At 42.6% G+C, this 15,054-nt stretch overlaps 1 protein-coding gene across 16 annotated transcripts in view; it reads right to left on the bottom strand.

Annotated features, from left to right (window-relative positions):
* Positions 1-15,054, bottom strand: part of CELF2 (CUGBP Elav-like family member 2) — a 707,230-nt gene that overhangs the window by 30,576 nt on the left and 661,600 nt on the right. For all 16 annotated transcript variants that reach the window (XM_066278852.1, XM_066278847.1, XM_066278845.1 and 13 more), the window contains one exon: positions 12,307-12,441. In XM_066278852.1, the coding sequence (XP_066134949.1) occupies positions 12,307-12,441 (135 nt within the window). The remainder of the gene's footprint in view (positions 1-12,306; positions 12,442-15,054) is intronic.

Raw genomic sequence — 15,054 nt, 5'->3', positions numbered from 1 at the left:
GTGGACAGTATCACACTTAATGCCAAAGGAGTGCCATTGTTTCCTTCATTTAAATTTTCATTTCACCCACTAGGTCGAACTCCTGCCAGTTAATTTTCTGAGACAAATCCACTTTATTAGTTGTCACTAAGCCTGGGTACCTCCTTAACTTACCTGATTTATGGGATCCCCAGTTCCATAAAGGGCAGGCATTTAAAAAATTAAGATGTAATTTGGGCCACAAGTTTGAAAAAGTCAGCTTAGATGAACTCAGTATATATGGATCTACCAAGAATAGAACAAAGGAAAGAGAAAAATCAAACCTATTTTCTCTTCCAATGGTTATTTTACTTATAATTTACCAAGATAAATAAAAGTGTAAACCTTCCCTTCCTTTGCTGACCTCAGATGTTTTTACAGATGGTCATGGACACTGACTGAAAAAACTTTGTGATTTCCTCATGAGGGTGAGAGCATCTAAGTGGAAAAGTCAGAAATATACTTCTGGTTCCCTCGGAGTTCCTGCTTTGGAATCTCTCACGGTGTGGTACAGCCACTCGTCATCTCTGGCTCCTGAATTAGACACCTGGTTAGATTATCTTGATGATTCTTTACAACTATAAAATTTGATGGTTTGACCAGGCCCTGGACTCTGGAGAGGGAGTGAGAACAAACTTCTGCAGAAAGCAAGGGCATGCCATTGGGGCATCACTGAGAACCTGTCAGAATCCTGGTCTTAGGATGTCCTGGAAAAGAGGCAGTTTGTCCAGATGGATGGATAACAGACTCCTTTCTAAGAGGTAAATCTTCCTTCGGATAACGTGACACCCAGGCTGGCAAAGGGTCAAGAGGTTGTCCAGCAAAGTTCTAGATTTGAAAAGCTCTGACCTGCAGGCACAGGCCGAGGGAGTGTGCACTTCAGCAGGCAGCTACCTCTGCGAACAGCCGAGCTCAGAGCGCAAATCCTGTGTGCCAAAACACCGCGCAGCAGTCCGTGGGCTTCTGGGCCTGACTCTGTGGTGCAGTCACAAGGAAACCCTGCCTGGACATGGGACAGCTCACTCTATTTTACCTAAAAGTGCCATTTCGTCTTCAGTAAGTAGGGTGAGTTGGTTTTATAACCTCAAGTCAAATTTCCCACCGCAGGAGGGAAGGTCACTGCCAGCTCGTTCAGCTCAGGTCGAAAGAAGGAAGGGGTCGTACTCTCTGCATTAATCTTCCACGCTTAATCTTAGCCAAAAGGCCGAGAAGCAATTTTCATTTATATTCTAATATTTTTAGGAAACGTGGATACTTGTTTGCCAAAGGCAAGAAATTCAGAGAAAAATACCACTGGTTTTTACTTGTTTTACCTTAGTTTCCGGTGTCCAGAGGAACAGGATTTCCTGTGAATCCCAAATAATGGACTCTTTCCCATATTATACTTTAATATTGCATTTTTTTAAAAAAAGCAATAGTATGCATTATATATCTTTATTAACCTCAATATTTCCATAAGAAAAGTAAAACCAAACAATTTCCTTTGACAACTGAGAAAACTAAAAAAAGAGGAAATGATCTGCTCTAAATCACAGTCTTTCAGCTCATGGTCATGATGTCTATATCCTTTAGAAAAAATAAATAAAATTGTTATCCCTCTATTATGTTTTTTAGGTTAACTTTTTTTTTTTTTTAATTGAGAGGTGGGGAGGCAGAGACAGACTCCCTCATGCACCCGACCGGGATACCCCCAGCAAGCCCACTAAGGGGCTATGCTCTGCCCATCTGGGTGGGGCCACTTCTCTGTTGCTCAGCCACCGAGCTATTTTAGCACCTGAAGACAAGCCATGGAGCCATCCTCAGTGCCCCGGGCAACTTTTGCTCAAACCATGAACCATCAAGAGGGGAAGAAGGGGGTAAGGGGGATGGTTGCTTCTCCTGTGTGCCCTGCCTGGGAATTAAGCCCAAAACTTTCACACAACAGGCTGACACTCTACCACTGAGCCAACCTGCCAGGGCAGGTTGCCTATTTTTTTAAACTTCTCCCTGAGTATGAACCTTTTAGTTGTTTGTAGATAGCTAAATTCATGACCTACATGTGATGTAAATATCTTTCTGTCTTAAGTTCTTTACATCCTCATCATTCCTGACCTCTTTCTTCTCATGCCTCAGAGGCAAAGGCATTCCCTCTTTAAAGGCCACACCATTGTTTGCTCGTCATTTGTTATGGGCTTATGACCCATCACATGCTACTATATGAGCACAACGCTGGGGGAGCTGGAACGGCATGGCCGAGGGCACGGGCCAGGGGCGTGGCACAGCCGTCCTCCCAGCACAGGAGATGGCCAGGAGCTCATGGGCGCTGCTCCACAGGAGGCTGGCTCCATCCCTCTAACCAACCTCCTTCTGACTTCAGTCCAGCAATTTTCATCTCTGTTGGCCTCTTCCTTTTCTCCTTTGTGCTGGCTTTAAGTTTTGTCCATCTTAAACTTTCTCTTCCTATTGGCCCTCCTTTTATAGACTTAAAAAAAAATCGCTACATTTCATGAAAATGCCATATATAAATAAATCATTATTGCCTCCGGTCTCACATCTCCTTTGTCTCATTGCATACAGAACTGTGACGTTGACTCCACCTTTGTAGTGAACTGGCCCCTTCTCAGGATGAACAGACCACCTGAGTGCTCAATTCTAATTACAGTCATCCCTCTTATCTGTGGGCGATACTTCCCCAGGCTCCCAGCGGATGCCTGAAACAGTGGATAGACTGTATCTGCATATATGGTATATGTTTTACTGTACATAGGGTAAACCACTTTACTAGTTTGTTTTTGGCATATCCAAATTGCCAGTGGCACTATTCCTGCGCCCTGGGGCTGTTAAGAAAAATAAAGGTGAACTCAAGCACTGTGATACCGGAGGAGTTGATCTAGTAACTGAGAGGGCTGCTAGTGCCTGAAGCTGTGGGGCACCTTCAGTGTGGGGCCCCGGGCAGAGGCAGGGCTCAGATCCCCGGCAGGGTGGAGGGGCACAGTGCAAAACGCTATCACCCTACTCAAAATGGTGTGCAATTTAAACTTCTTATTTCTAGAATTTTTCATTTACTATTTTCTGACCAAGGTTGACTGTGGGTAACTGAAGCAGGAAGTGAATCTTGGATGGGGGGCCACTGAACCCTTCCTGCTCTCACCTTTAGCACATTCCCGCTCCAACTTCTCTTGCTTTTCTCTGACATGGCGCAACCTTGGAAGCTCCCTTCTACCAGCTTCCTTGCTGTCCCGCAAACAGAGTCACCAGCCAGACTGTCCACCCCCCCTTCTCTGCTTTGTTGGATGATTCTAGCTTAACGATCTCACCCAGCCCCCAGATGAGCTCAGCCGACCTTGCCTCTGCAGTTTGTTCTCAACCCACTATTTCAGCTCCAGTCTCTGTGGTAAACTTGATGGTCAAATACCTCACTGTTTGTTGGATATCTTCACAATGGGCATCTCCCTCAACATGCATAAAATCAAATCGGCTTCTATGACAAACTTTCCTTCGGACTCTCTTCTCTTTGCTAATGAAAACCCTGCCACTGGTCCTTCAAACTAAACACACTCTGTCTTCTTCCCCTTCTCCTCCCCCATATCCATTTGGTATTCAAGAACCAACACTGACATTCTTGTCCTCAAAGTCTTGCAACAGCCTTTAGCTGCTCCAGGAGAGCTCGGCTCCTTGGCCATGGCTTTCAGAGTCTCCCAGGGCTGTTACTTCTCACATATCTCATCCTTGTGAAAAATGAGATAAATTTCAATTTGCTAACTAAATTCTTCTGCATTTTTTTTCACCTTTGACACATTTGCTATATCTTACTTTCCACTTCTGTCTTTCAAAATCCTACCTCTTCTTAAAATTTTGGCTCCAATGTCAGCCCTTATACTAAAAATGTCCCTCATTTCCTGAAGATGGAGTATCTCCTGTCACTGATACTTTGCACCTTATCTGACTCTCTGTTCTCGACTGGACTGTCCCAGTTCATCCCTTTTGCTTATTTTCTGTATGTGGCCACTGCCTCGAGTGTAGAGCAATCCATGAAACATTACACCACACATGAATGAAACATTTTTATCTGATTTCTTTCAAGTCTTCCTACATGGACCTTGGTTCATGAACCTCTGGGGAGCTGTGACTAGAATAAAGTTTTGTTGCTTTTCTCATCTAAAATGCACTTAAGTAATAAACACATGCTTTGTAGCAGTGCGAGCAGTGATAAATGGTGAGATCAGACAGCCATGTAGATAATTTAGTGAGAGAGAACACTGAGTGGTTGTGTTGTACAGAAAACACACCTCTGAGCTCGTGTGCACATCACAAGGGCGTCTGGTGCGGCTATGCCACACGATGCAGGAGGCTGCAGGGCGACATTCACAATGAACCATGGATACTCGGCACAGCGCAGATTCCAGAGCCACTAAATGCACACACACGAAGAGTGAGAGCTAATATCTAAAAACACGAAAAAGTGCACCCACACAAAGAACAAAGCACTGAGTGACAGCCCTCTGAATGCATGACAGGGATCTGTCCGCCCACAGGATGTGGGACAACACGCAGTACAGGTGGTGGCAACGGCTTGTCTAAGTCTGTGTGGGCTCTGCATTCAGGTGATGAACCAATAAATCTCTCTCTCCCTCAGTGGGGCAGCTTCATTAAGCTTTAAATGAGTTCAGAACAACTAAGAGACTCTAGGTCAGGGGCATCTCACCGATGGCGGGGCTTCCCATCCACTGTGCAAAGCTGTTCTGATAGCAGGAGGGGAGGGCCTCTGGAGGATCAGGACACCAGGAGGAATCAGAGGACCATCTGCTTTCTGTTTGGACTAGGAAATTTCTCATTTTCATGACAATGAGTGAAATTTAAAGGTAATTCCATATCAAAATGCCCAGCCCTTATAAAGAGGCCATTAAAACTCCTCTGGTTGTGAGGCATTTGCATATACATTTTGTAAACCTAAAAGCACAGTGATCAATCCCAAATCAAAAACTATTTACTAGAAAGGCAGACCACTGCCATTCTTTTTTTCAAAAATATGTTTTAAATGTCTAAGATTTGAAATATTTGATTTTCACAAAACGTTTCTCTTGAGAAGCCTCAGAGCAGAGTGCCAAGCACACCTCTCTCTTTTTCTGGTTTTGTGACTTTACCGAATCTACCCTCCTGGCTAATACTGCTCTCAGAACTCCTTGTTGCATTAAATGTGTAGAAAAATGGCACAGTTCACAGAAGAGAAAGAAAGTAGAGAAAGAAGGGCCCCTCCTCTTCGCACAGTGGTCTGATTCACAACATTTTAACACAAAGTACACAAAAAGTATTGGTTATGAAGTTTTTTCAAAGAGTGTAGAAGTTATGGTTTATGCTTAAAGGCTAACCAAATCATTTTACAACAGTGGGAATTTAGTAAAAAAGCTAATGCTGGAATATAATCTATATGCACTAGGACAGAGATTTTTGTCAGCTTTGTCCACTGATGTATTTCAAATGTCTCAGAAGAGTCCCAGGTACATAGCAGATGCTCAATAAAAATTGTTGAATGATTGAAAAATGTATTAGGAAGTTATAGTTACGACAGTGACATTTTATTTATGGAACATTTTACATAGTGTCAAACCACCATTAACACTGATGAAAATAATGTAAGCCTTGTAATGTCAAGACCAAGGTAACATGTAGAAACTGTCTAAAAAAAAACAACACCACAAAATGTTGGAACTTTCAGAAATGAGCAAAGAATGGAATGTCAGTAATGGAGTAAAGCTGTTTGACTGATTCGGCCCCACAAATAAATAGCTAATTTTAACAACTGACTTGACTGCCTGACTGAAACACTTAACCATCTAGCTAGTGAGGGAGAAAACTTTTGAGATTTACTTCTTTTCCTTGATTACAAGCAATGAAACAAGACAGGCATAAGAAGAAAAATGGGAGGTTAAGAATAACTGGCCCCTGAATTAATAAAATGCTAAAGTATAAGTAACAAATACCCCTGAAAAGTACAGACTAAACGGGGCCACATGCTGACCTGTAAGCTTGGGAGGCCTGCCTGGGGCCTTGTAGACTCAGAGACCTCAAGTAACCACACAGGACGGTCTGAAATGAAAATAAAGCAGTTCATGGTGGGGAGTCCTGTCCTGGGCAGTATTTTTCTCTAACAAAGGGCAATGCTTACCTTAATCAAGCCTGTCTTTTTTTTTTCACCTACAGTAACGTACCTGCTAACATACCTTTGAACTGTAAGAGAAATAAATCTCTTTCAGCCTCCTCAGAGCACAGCCAGCCCATCAGAGTGGAAAACAGAAATCCCCTCATTGTTATTGTTATCCTGTTCATTATTATCTGCTAACTAACTACCCTTTTATGTTTTACTTTTAACCCAATCCTAAAGATTGCCCCTTTGCTTTCTCTGGTCTCCCTAACCTATCACCAGTGGATTGCATGCCACCTGTACGTCTCCCTTTCCGATTGTGATGTATAAGCTAAGTGGCGAAACCCCCACTTTCTGGAGCACTTTCTCAATCCGTTGAGACTGCTTCCTGGCAATTGTTGACAGTTTGGCTCAAATAAACTCATAAAAATTCTTACAGGTTTGGACATGTCTTATGTTGACAAAAGTTAAATGTGTTGCTTTATTGTCACCAGAGTAGGTGCGCTAAGGACCTTGTGGCATTAGTGAAGATCACATGATTAAGAGAGTGCTTTTTGGGGATTTGCTTTCAAAAGTTCACACACAAGTAGATAATACTTTTGAAAATAAACATGCCTTTATTTGATATGAGTCTCTTCCTTATCCATATCATAATATAGGAACATTTGAACACCAATGTTCACAAAAGTGCAAACATTGTTCTAAAGACTTTGCTCTAATGTCAATTACTATTGATTCATTCTTCAGAAACCCATCAGACCTGAATATTCAACTGTGATGTGTGGCTATTTTCAGATTACTCAGAACCAAGTCAGGGGTTGTCAGGTGGGTCAATGACCCTGTCAAAGTTCACCATGACAGACTAGGGTTTCTTCTCAGAGATGTGCCCTGGACTAGAATGAATAAAGGGCTTTTAAACATTTGCCTTAGAATATCTTCACTTTGCTATTGTTGTTAACTGAATTAACATGTGAGTGTCTGGGTGTTTGAGTTATTGTTTCAAATGCAAGAGTGAATACAAGAAAAACTGTTCCTGCTAGAAAGAACTTACTGTGTAGAGGGTGAGAGACAAGGAATACACGCAGACAACAGGGAGATGTGGGAAGTGTTCTAGCAGAAGGCTGAAGAGCACACTTCGGAAGCAGGGAAGGGTAGAGCGCCGTCCTGCTCCATCCACGCTGCAGCCTCTCCATGTCTGCCCTCAAGGGGCTCCTAATACAGCTGCTTATGAAGGAGCCTGCATTTGACTCAGGTTTAGAATTAGTTCAGTGTTTGTTAGAAATGTATTATGTACTTGCCCTACACAAAGTAGAAGGCTCGAAAACATGGGTTATAGCAGCCTGTGGCACTGCACATCTTCACATGATGCGAGCTCTTGAAAGACTCACATCGGCACAGTGAAGGAGGGACGGAAGCCTCTGGAACACTGAAAGGTTTGAGGACGTCTTGGGTCCTACTGTTTATCCAGCCATTTGGCCAGCTGCTTTTCTCCATGGTTGCCCTGGTGACACAGGTGTGAGAACCTGAAGGTGACCACTCCCTGGTCCTTCTGTGAGAACTACAGGAGGGCCCTGAGTCACATGACAACATCTCCCGCCTCTGTCACCCTCAAACAGTCCACAAGGAAGATGCACCATTTCCTTGGGACTTTGTTGTGTCTGTCACAGCCTTCAAGGAGGCAGGGAACATCTGGAAGATGAGGAAAAATACTGCCTAGAATTTCAAGTGAAAACTATTTGAAAAGTCACTGGTGGGAATGGAAAAATGTTTCCTTAGCGTTTTAAAATACTTTATGCTATTAAAGAAATTGTTATCCTGAAGTATGCACTTGACTGAGTACACTTAAAGAAGCGTTTGGAGAATTTTAAAATATCTTTTTTTTTTTAAAGGAAATAGAAGGTCAGTAGAATAATGTGGTATAGAAACGCAATATTGTATTTAATAGAAAATGCCAAACAAATGTTCATACGTGGTAATAACAATGCTCTCTTCTAAACTCTCGAAATTTTCAAGCAAAACAACATATTTACAAGTGGGATAGAAGATAAATATTACCTTTCTTTAAGACCCAGCTGTATATCTTAGGGACAATTTGCCACTTTATACCAATCCAGAGATACATTCCTCAAAACAGGTTCAAAATTGAGTAAGAAGAAATGACCCCAGAATTAATTAATTAAACAGGAGATAGAAATAAACAAAGGAAAAATTATATCAAAATAAAAGACGAGAAACACAATTGAATTAGGCTTCAAAAGACCCAGGAGAAACTTATAAAAGGCATAATATGCATTTACCTGGTTTTTATTCTTTCATGATTTAATTTCTAATTTTACTACCATCTGATAATTGCATAAAACATTATTCTAACCATGGGCAATTTAGACCATTTTAATTTTTATTTCAAGGCCACGAGACAAAGGAACCTATTTATTGCCTAAGGGGATTTTTTTAAACAAAAATTAAAGCTTAATCTTTCATGTTTTAAAGCATAGACGGTTTAAACTCATTTATAATAATTCTGTAGGGAGACTGTTCCCGGGTATGCAAAATTGAAATGATAAATTTACAATTATTAAAAGAATTAATAGTTTAGGGGATTGAATTGTCCCTTTCCTTTCTAGATAGATTTGTCTGAAGCATAAGAGACATCTTTAAAAATAGGGTAAAACCAAGGCCTGTGCAGGAGTGGTGCATTTCACAGTTTCACTGCGTTGTTAACGGAACAATAGTAAGCTCAGCATTTTATTATTTAAGAAAGTAAGCAAAGGCATTGGCCTTGGCAACTGCTCCCCCCACTCCTGCCAGGAAATTGCTCTGATGAAGTGGAGAGTCATGAATTCTACTCACCACGCTTTCTGTGACTTTGAAAGAGTCCCTGATGAAAATTAGACAAATAATTTACTTTTACTTAAACGCCAGAGTTTTTAGTTACACTTATGTAAAATAATTGAAATGTAGATTTAAATCGTTTCTGCTGCTACACTTCAGGATTCTAATGAAATACTTTCAGCTATTATGCAAAGCATTCCTCAATAGAGATGAGAAAAACCACTCTGATATGTCAGTTAGCGGAATGTACGGAAGAGCAGAGGCAGCTTTAAGAGCAAAAGGAACGACACCTTGCTAGTTCTAAGGAGAGCAGGAAGGAAGGGGACACATCTCAGGACACACTGTCCCTTTCATTAAGGTCTCAGGAAGAAACTGAAAACGGTCAAATTAAAGTTCCTTAAATACTTTGGCCATCTAAGAATATTTTAAGAAGGTTATGACATATTCATGCTCCTGACCACCAGGAAGGAATGGAGGTGGACACATGGAAGCAGACCTCACCTCCCACTTCTCGCCTCCCCCCCTTCACCTCTCATCCTGCTCAGCACCACGGCTTCCTTGCTAGTTTGTGATCATGCCGAGCTCTGTCCTGCCTCACAGCCTTTACACTGGCTCTGTTTTATGTCTGAATGCCCCTTCCCTAGATATAAACATGGCTTCCTCCCCTTTATTAAGGTATCTGCTTCAATGTCACCTTTTCAGAGAGAGAAAGCCTCTTTCAACCCCCTTTCCTCTCTCCACCTAATGCCTGTTGTCTCTTCACAAGACTTGTCCATCATGTACAGGGTATACACATGTTTGCTTCTTGTCTGAGTCACCCTGAAGGACTGGAATGCGGTCAGAACAAAAGGGAACAGACTGTCCCTTCTGTTCACGGCTGTGTCCCCAGCTCCTAGGGCTGCGCCCAACACTGAGCCAGCATGGCACTTGAGAAGCACTGTCTATCAACCCCACTACCACACTGGTCAGCTTACATCTGCTTCTGCACTTGGCTTCTTCAACTGACAAGTCCTCTTTTAAAGAAGAATGAAATGTTCAAATATTAATTTTGATTCCCTGGAACCAAGGCACATTCCAGCACAACTTTCACAACAGAAGAATATATTTTAATAAAGTCAAATGAATCCTCAAAAGTAAACAACATGCCACATACCCTTAACCTAACTGTCAGAATAGCAGAATAATTTTAGTGTAACTAAACATTAAATATTGTCAAAGTTAAATCTAAGGACTGATGATCCACTCTATGGGCTACATGGCTACTTGCTATATAAGGAAGAGAGTTTTTCATAAGAAAAAGTTTTCCTCTTTCTACCTTGTTACCAATGATTTGATCAGTTTCTACTGGTTATTTGTGGGTGGTTTTTTTTTTTTTTTTTGTATTTTTCTTAAGTGAGAAGCAGGCAAGCAGAGAGACAGACTTCCACATGGGCTCAACTGGTAGCCACCCAACAAGCCCACTAGAGGGCGATGCTCTGCCTATCTGGGGTGTAGCTCTGTTGCAATCAGAGCCATTCTAGCGCCTGAACTGGAGGCCACAGAGCCATCCTCAGTGCGCCAACTTTGCTCCAATGGAGCTTTGGCTGCGGGAGGGGAAGAGAGAGAGAGAGAGAGAAAGGAGGGGGGGAGGGGTGGAGAAGCAGATGGGCGCTTCTCCTGTGTGCCCCGACTGGGAATTGAACCTGGGACATCCACACACCAGGTTGACGTTCTACCACTGAGCCAACCAGCCAGGGCCTCTGCTGGTTATTTTTACTAAAAAGGGAGACATGGTAAAGGAAAAGGTTGGAAAAATTATCAAAAGTTACTTTAGACAAAATAAAGTTAATATTGCTTTCTCTTTAAAAAAAAGAGCAAATCCTTTTTGTTTTTACATAAACAAAAATTGTTCAGATTTTGAGTGACTTAGTTTGTTTTCTCCAAATAAAAATAGTTAAAAATATCAGTTTCTGACTAAAGATATATACAAAAAAATATGTAATGTTTTAATGTAATAATTTCATAAGTCTTCACAGGCAAGAGAAAAATTCTTTGAGAAAATACTTTTTAATCCGATTTATAAAATAGATATATCAGAGAAGTTAGTTTTTAACAAAGTCACTATTATTTTTATAAGGGGAAATTTATGGTGTCAAAATTATTTTTAAAAAAGGGTCAGTATGTTTAAATAATAAATGTATTACTTCTTGCATTAGAGCTATAACTTAATTTGTTGAAAAAACAATGAGTGTTGTTTCTCAGGACTACCATTTGTTACAACGTGAAATGAGGCCCACATAGAGTAATGGGACGGTTTTGAATACAGGCTAGAGAATGAAGTCAATGCCTCTGTGGGCTGTTACCATATTACAGCACATCAAGGATCTTCTAAATATCTTCTAGATTTCTCGCTCCCAACTGTACTTAGACGGAAACGTATTAGATACAGAATCTTTGATAAACAAACCAAGAGCTAGTGCCTTTGAACCTGCCAGTGGGCTTTACTGCTCCTGAAGTAAAAAGCCTCGAGAAAGCTGGTCTGCAGTAGGCTGTGGCTTTCATTTTCTATTTTTTCTGGAAGAAAAGCCCACACTATTACATAAAAGTTTTTTTTCAACACTTAGCTAATCTTCTAGGCATAGCCGATAGAGGGTCACGAGTTTTTCAAATTTAGAGAGAGCTTGGAGATGGTCCAGGCTGACTCCTCCACGCACCAGAGGAGGAGGTGAGATCATTTATCAAGGTCTAGAAAATTCAGAGAGGAAGAGAAGCCAGAGAAACATTTCTTAACAAACAAATCATGGTATCCAGGCAACCACATTATGTCTGGCTTGTATGAAAGAAACATGGCATCTGCTTTTGAATAAGGCAACAAAATTTCTGAGGAAAAAGACTTTAAAAGGACGTAACCCAGAACATGACCTTAAGCAACAAAGATAGTCCCTCTAGAGTAGACTGTGGATTTTAAAATCAAACATGAAGGACAGTGCTGGTATAAAATATAATACTGGAATGATTAGGGATTTTGAGATTTAACAGAATTCTTAAATTTCTAAAAAGAAAGAAAAAAAGGAAGAAAAAACATGACAAAGAGATCAACTAATGGCGAAGATTTAATAAGGATCCAATGGACAACATATTTTTGAAGCAAAATGAATGTGTGAGAATCAGTAGCATGGTGGGTTTTCTCAGAGAAAACATTTTTCCATTGGGAAATAAAACATTCACACATAGAACGTTTGGTTCTTTAAAGAAGCAAGTTAACCCCGATGCCCAGGCAAGTTCCCTGGCTCTGTCTGGACACATCTACCCTGCACTTGGCACCTGAGTGCGTGCAGACCTGGGTCACCTCTTACCAGGGCTGGTGAGGGCTCCTAGGGCGCTGCTTGTGGTGGACAAAGGGTTTGCATTGGTGGTGGTGGCGGAGGTCTGCGCCGCGGCCGCGGCCGCCGCCAGCGTGGCCAGATTCTGTAACTGTAAAGCATTCATGCCTGTGAAAGAAACAGAAGGGCATCTTTAGCCACAGGCTCATGTTGCCAGGCAGATGATGACAGCAGAGGCCCTGGGCAGTAAGTACCCTTGAGATGCAGTCATCTCCCTGTGGTGCTGCCTGTACTAACCGAGGATATCCTTCCCAGCTGCGTCAGCTCCGAGCTGGAGATCATCAAAGCCAAGTCGAGATTGCTCTGTGTGGACTGGCCAGTAGGGCCTTCTGCCACAGAGCGGTTAATGGTGAGGTTGGGGTTGGACAGAGGGAAGAAGGGTTTAAGGGTAACCTCTCAGTCTCTAAACTTGATAGCTGCATGCAGAAGGTATTAGAGAAGAAATGACAGTTTATTGGTGAAAAGCTCTTGCTCTGAAGTTGAACTGATAGGCTTCCAGGCTCTGCCACTTTACCTGCTGTGTGACTCTGGGGAAATTACCTAACCTCTCTGTTTCTTGTTTAGTGAGTGGTAACTGTAACTGTATCTTACCTCCAAGGGTTGTAGTGCAGACTAAATAAGATGATGAATGCAAATTACTTAGCACAGTGACTGGTAACACAATAAATGTTAGTGAGCACTGTTACTATTGTCACTGAACTTCTTTCTCAAGACTTAAGTGTGAACTCTAACATGTATCTGTAGTAAGAACTCCAAAAATATTAGATGACTAAAAGAATGAACAAACAAAAATGGCAGTGGCTTATATTTTTACTTGTAGTATACCTGTATTTGCATTTTAAAGGTATGGGTATTTTAACGAGCGGCTACTTTTAACTACAGTGAATCTGTGGGTAGTGAAAACTGAGGAAAAAACAGCAGAGACAAATGAAACCAGCTTAGCTCCACGGGGGCAGGAGAGATGACCTGTTAGCTGGAGGTGGCCAGGCCTGATGTGGCATTTGAGGCCTGGTGTCTATGCCACAAGAACTTTTAGTATCTGTTCTCTGCTCTACTGCAACTGCTCAACTCAAAAGCTCTCTGAATAGTCAGTCTTTCTCTGTGATTCACTGCACACTACCAGGCTCACACACCCTGTTTCTCTATGATTCCTTCCATCAGGATTTATTTCTACTCAGAAAAGAATTCCTGATGTCTTTGCTGCAAAGTGGTTTCTCATTTTGTTCAAAATGATACTCTATCTTCTTCCAGGAGACCTCCGCGCTACTGGCTTAGGGCGAAAGCCAAACACCAGTTTTTCAAAGCCCATTTAGTTCCTGGGGATTCTCAGAAGCAGGGCACACGCATCTGTGGACTCCTGTGAGTTTAACCTACTTTCTCAAGCACTGGCAATGGTGAACAAGCTCTTCAGGGTTGCATCTGTGAGAATGCAGGAGTCAAGAAGACACGGGTCTTATTTTTCAGGTTTACTCGGGGAAGCGGAAATGGGGAAAATCAGTAGCTGCCTGGCTTCCGTGCAGACCCACCTGGACCCGGTGAGGGCCTGACTCCTGCAAGCTGTTTGTGTGCACTTTACACTTGAGTGTGATGTGAGTGTGGGCTTCAAGCTATGCCGCCAGGGGTGAGGAACATGTGCGCTGACCCATATGTCCCCTCTTGGCCCTCTAGTGACGAATGTTCCCTCTAATGTTTTAATGATACAAACCAGATGACCAGACTACATTACCCACAGCTGGCTGCGCAGACAAGAGGAGGGTTTAGCACTGAAATGAAAACCCACAGAGCACATCTGGCGGTGATTAATGATATACAGAGCCACTCTTCAAGGCCCAGGTCAGGGACAGCTCCTCTGACCACCCCAGGAAGGAGCCGTGGTGCCCAAACAGCAGAGTTCCACAGCTGGAAGGAGCACGGCCCACTTACTTGGGTCAGAGCCGAAGGCAGGCCGGCCTCCCGAGTCCGGAGCAGCGCTCCAGCCACACCTCACTCCACCCTCAGAAGACGGAGGGGCTACGTCGCGTGCACTTCCTATGTCGCCTCCCTCTACCTCTGGTGTCCTTCATCCATCATATCCCACTGTGAAACTATTTTTGTGTATTTCTTACCTTTATAACTAGATAAAAGTTCCTTGAGGACAAAGATGTTGTCTTATTCATCAAGTAGGTGATGGATGAATCCATGCAGGATGAATGGACAAACCAAGAGTAGGAAATTTTCATACACTGCTCTAAGAAGTACTGTCCATAGACCCAACTAAGTTTTTGTTTTCTCCATGATTTGCTAGCTGTTTAGTATGTATGATGCATCAAGCATTGATTGTCTCCCTCAACCATTAGTTAATCCATTCTAGAAATGTTTATGAGAACCACAGGCATTCCTCATCTCCCCTCCAACACTCACTACAGGTCCTGAAGCCTGGCCCACGCCACCCAGGCTCTCCGCCCCACACCCCTCTCACTGGGGACCACTGGCCAGGTCCTGCGTGTCCCCTCCCCTCTCAGTGCCCCTCTGCACTTCCCTTACCGTCCTTCACCACCTGAGAGAGCCTGTCACCCTGCTCAGCCTTTCCCTGCCTTTAACTAAAAAGGCCAGGCAGAGGGAGTTTCCGTGGTACCACACTAGGGGTAAGGGGGTACTCTGTTCAATAATCATACTGCACGGAAAGGAACAAAATGTGGGCCAAAGGAAGCAGAGATGATGACTGGAAAGGAGAAGCCACTG

This window comes from Saccopteryx bilineata, chromosome 5 (assembly GCF_036850765.1).
Source record: "Saccopteryx bilineata isolate mSacBil1 chromosome 5, mSacBil1_pri_phased_curated, whole genome shotgun sequence".
Classification (NCBI taxonomy): domain Eukaryota; kingdom Metazoa; phylum Chordata; class Mammalia; order Chiroptera; family Emballonuridae; genus Saccopteryx; species Saccopteryx bilineata.
The sequence above is the reverse complement of the archived record's forward strand: the minus strand, read 5'-3'. Positions and strand labels throughout refer to the sequence as shown.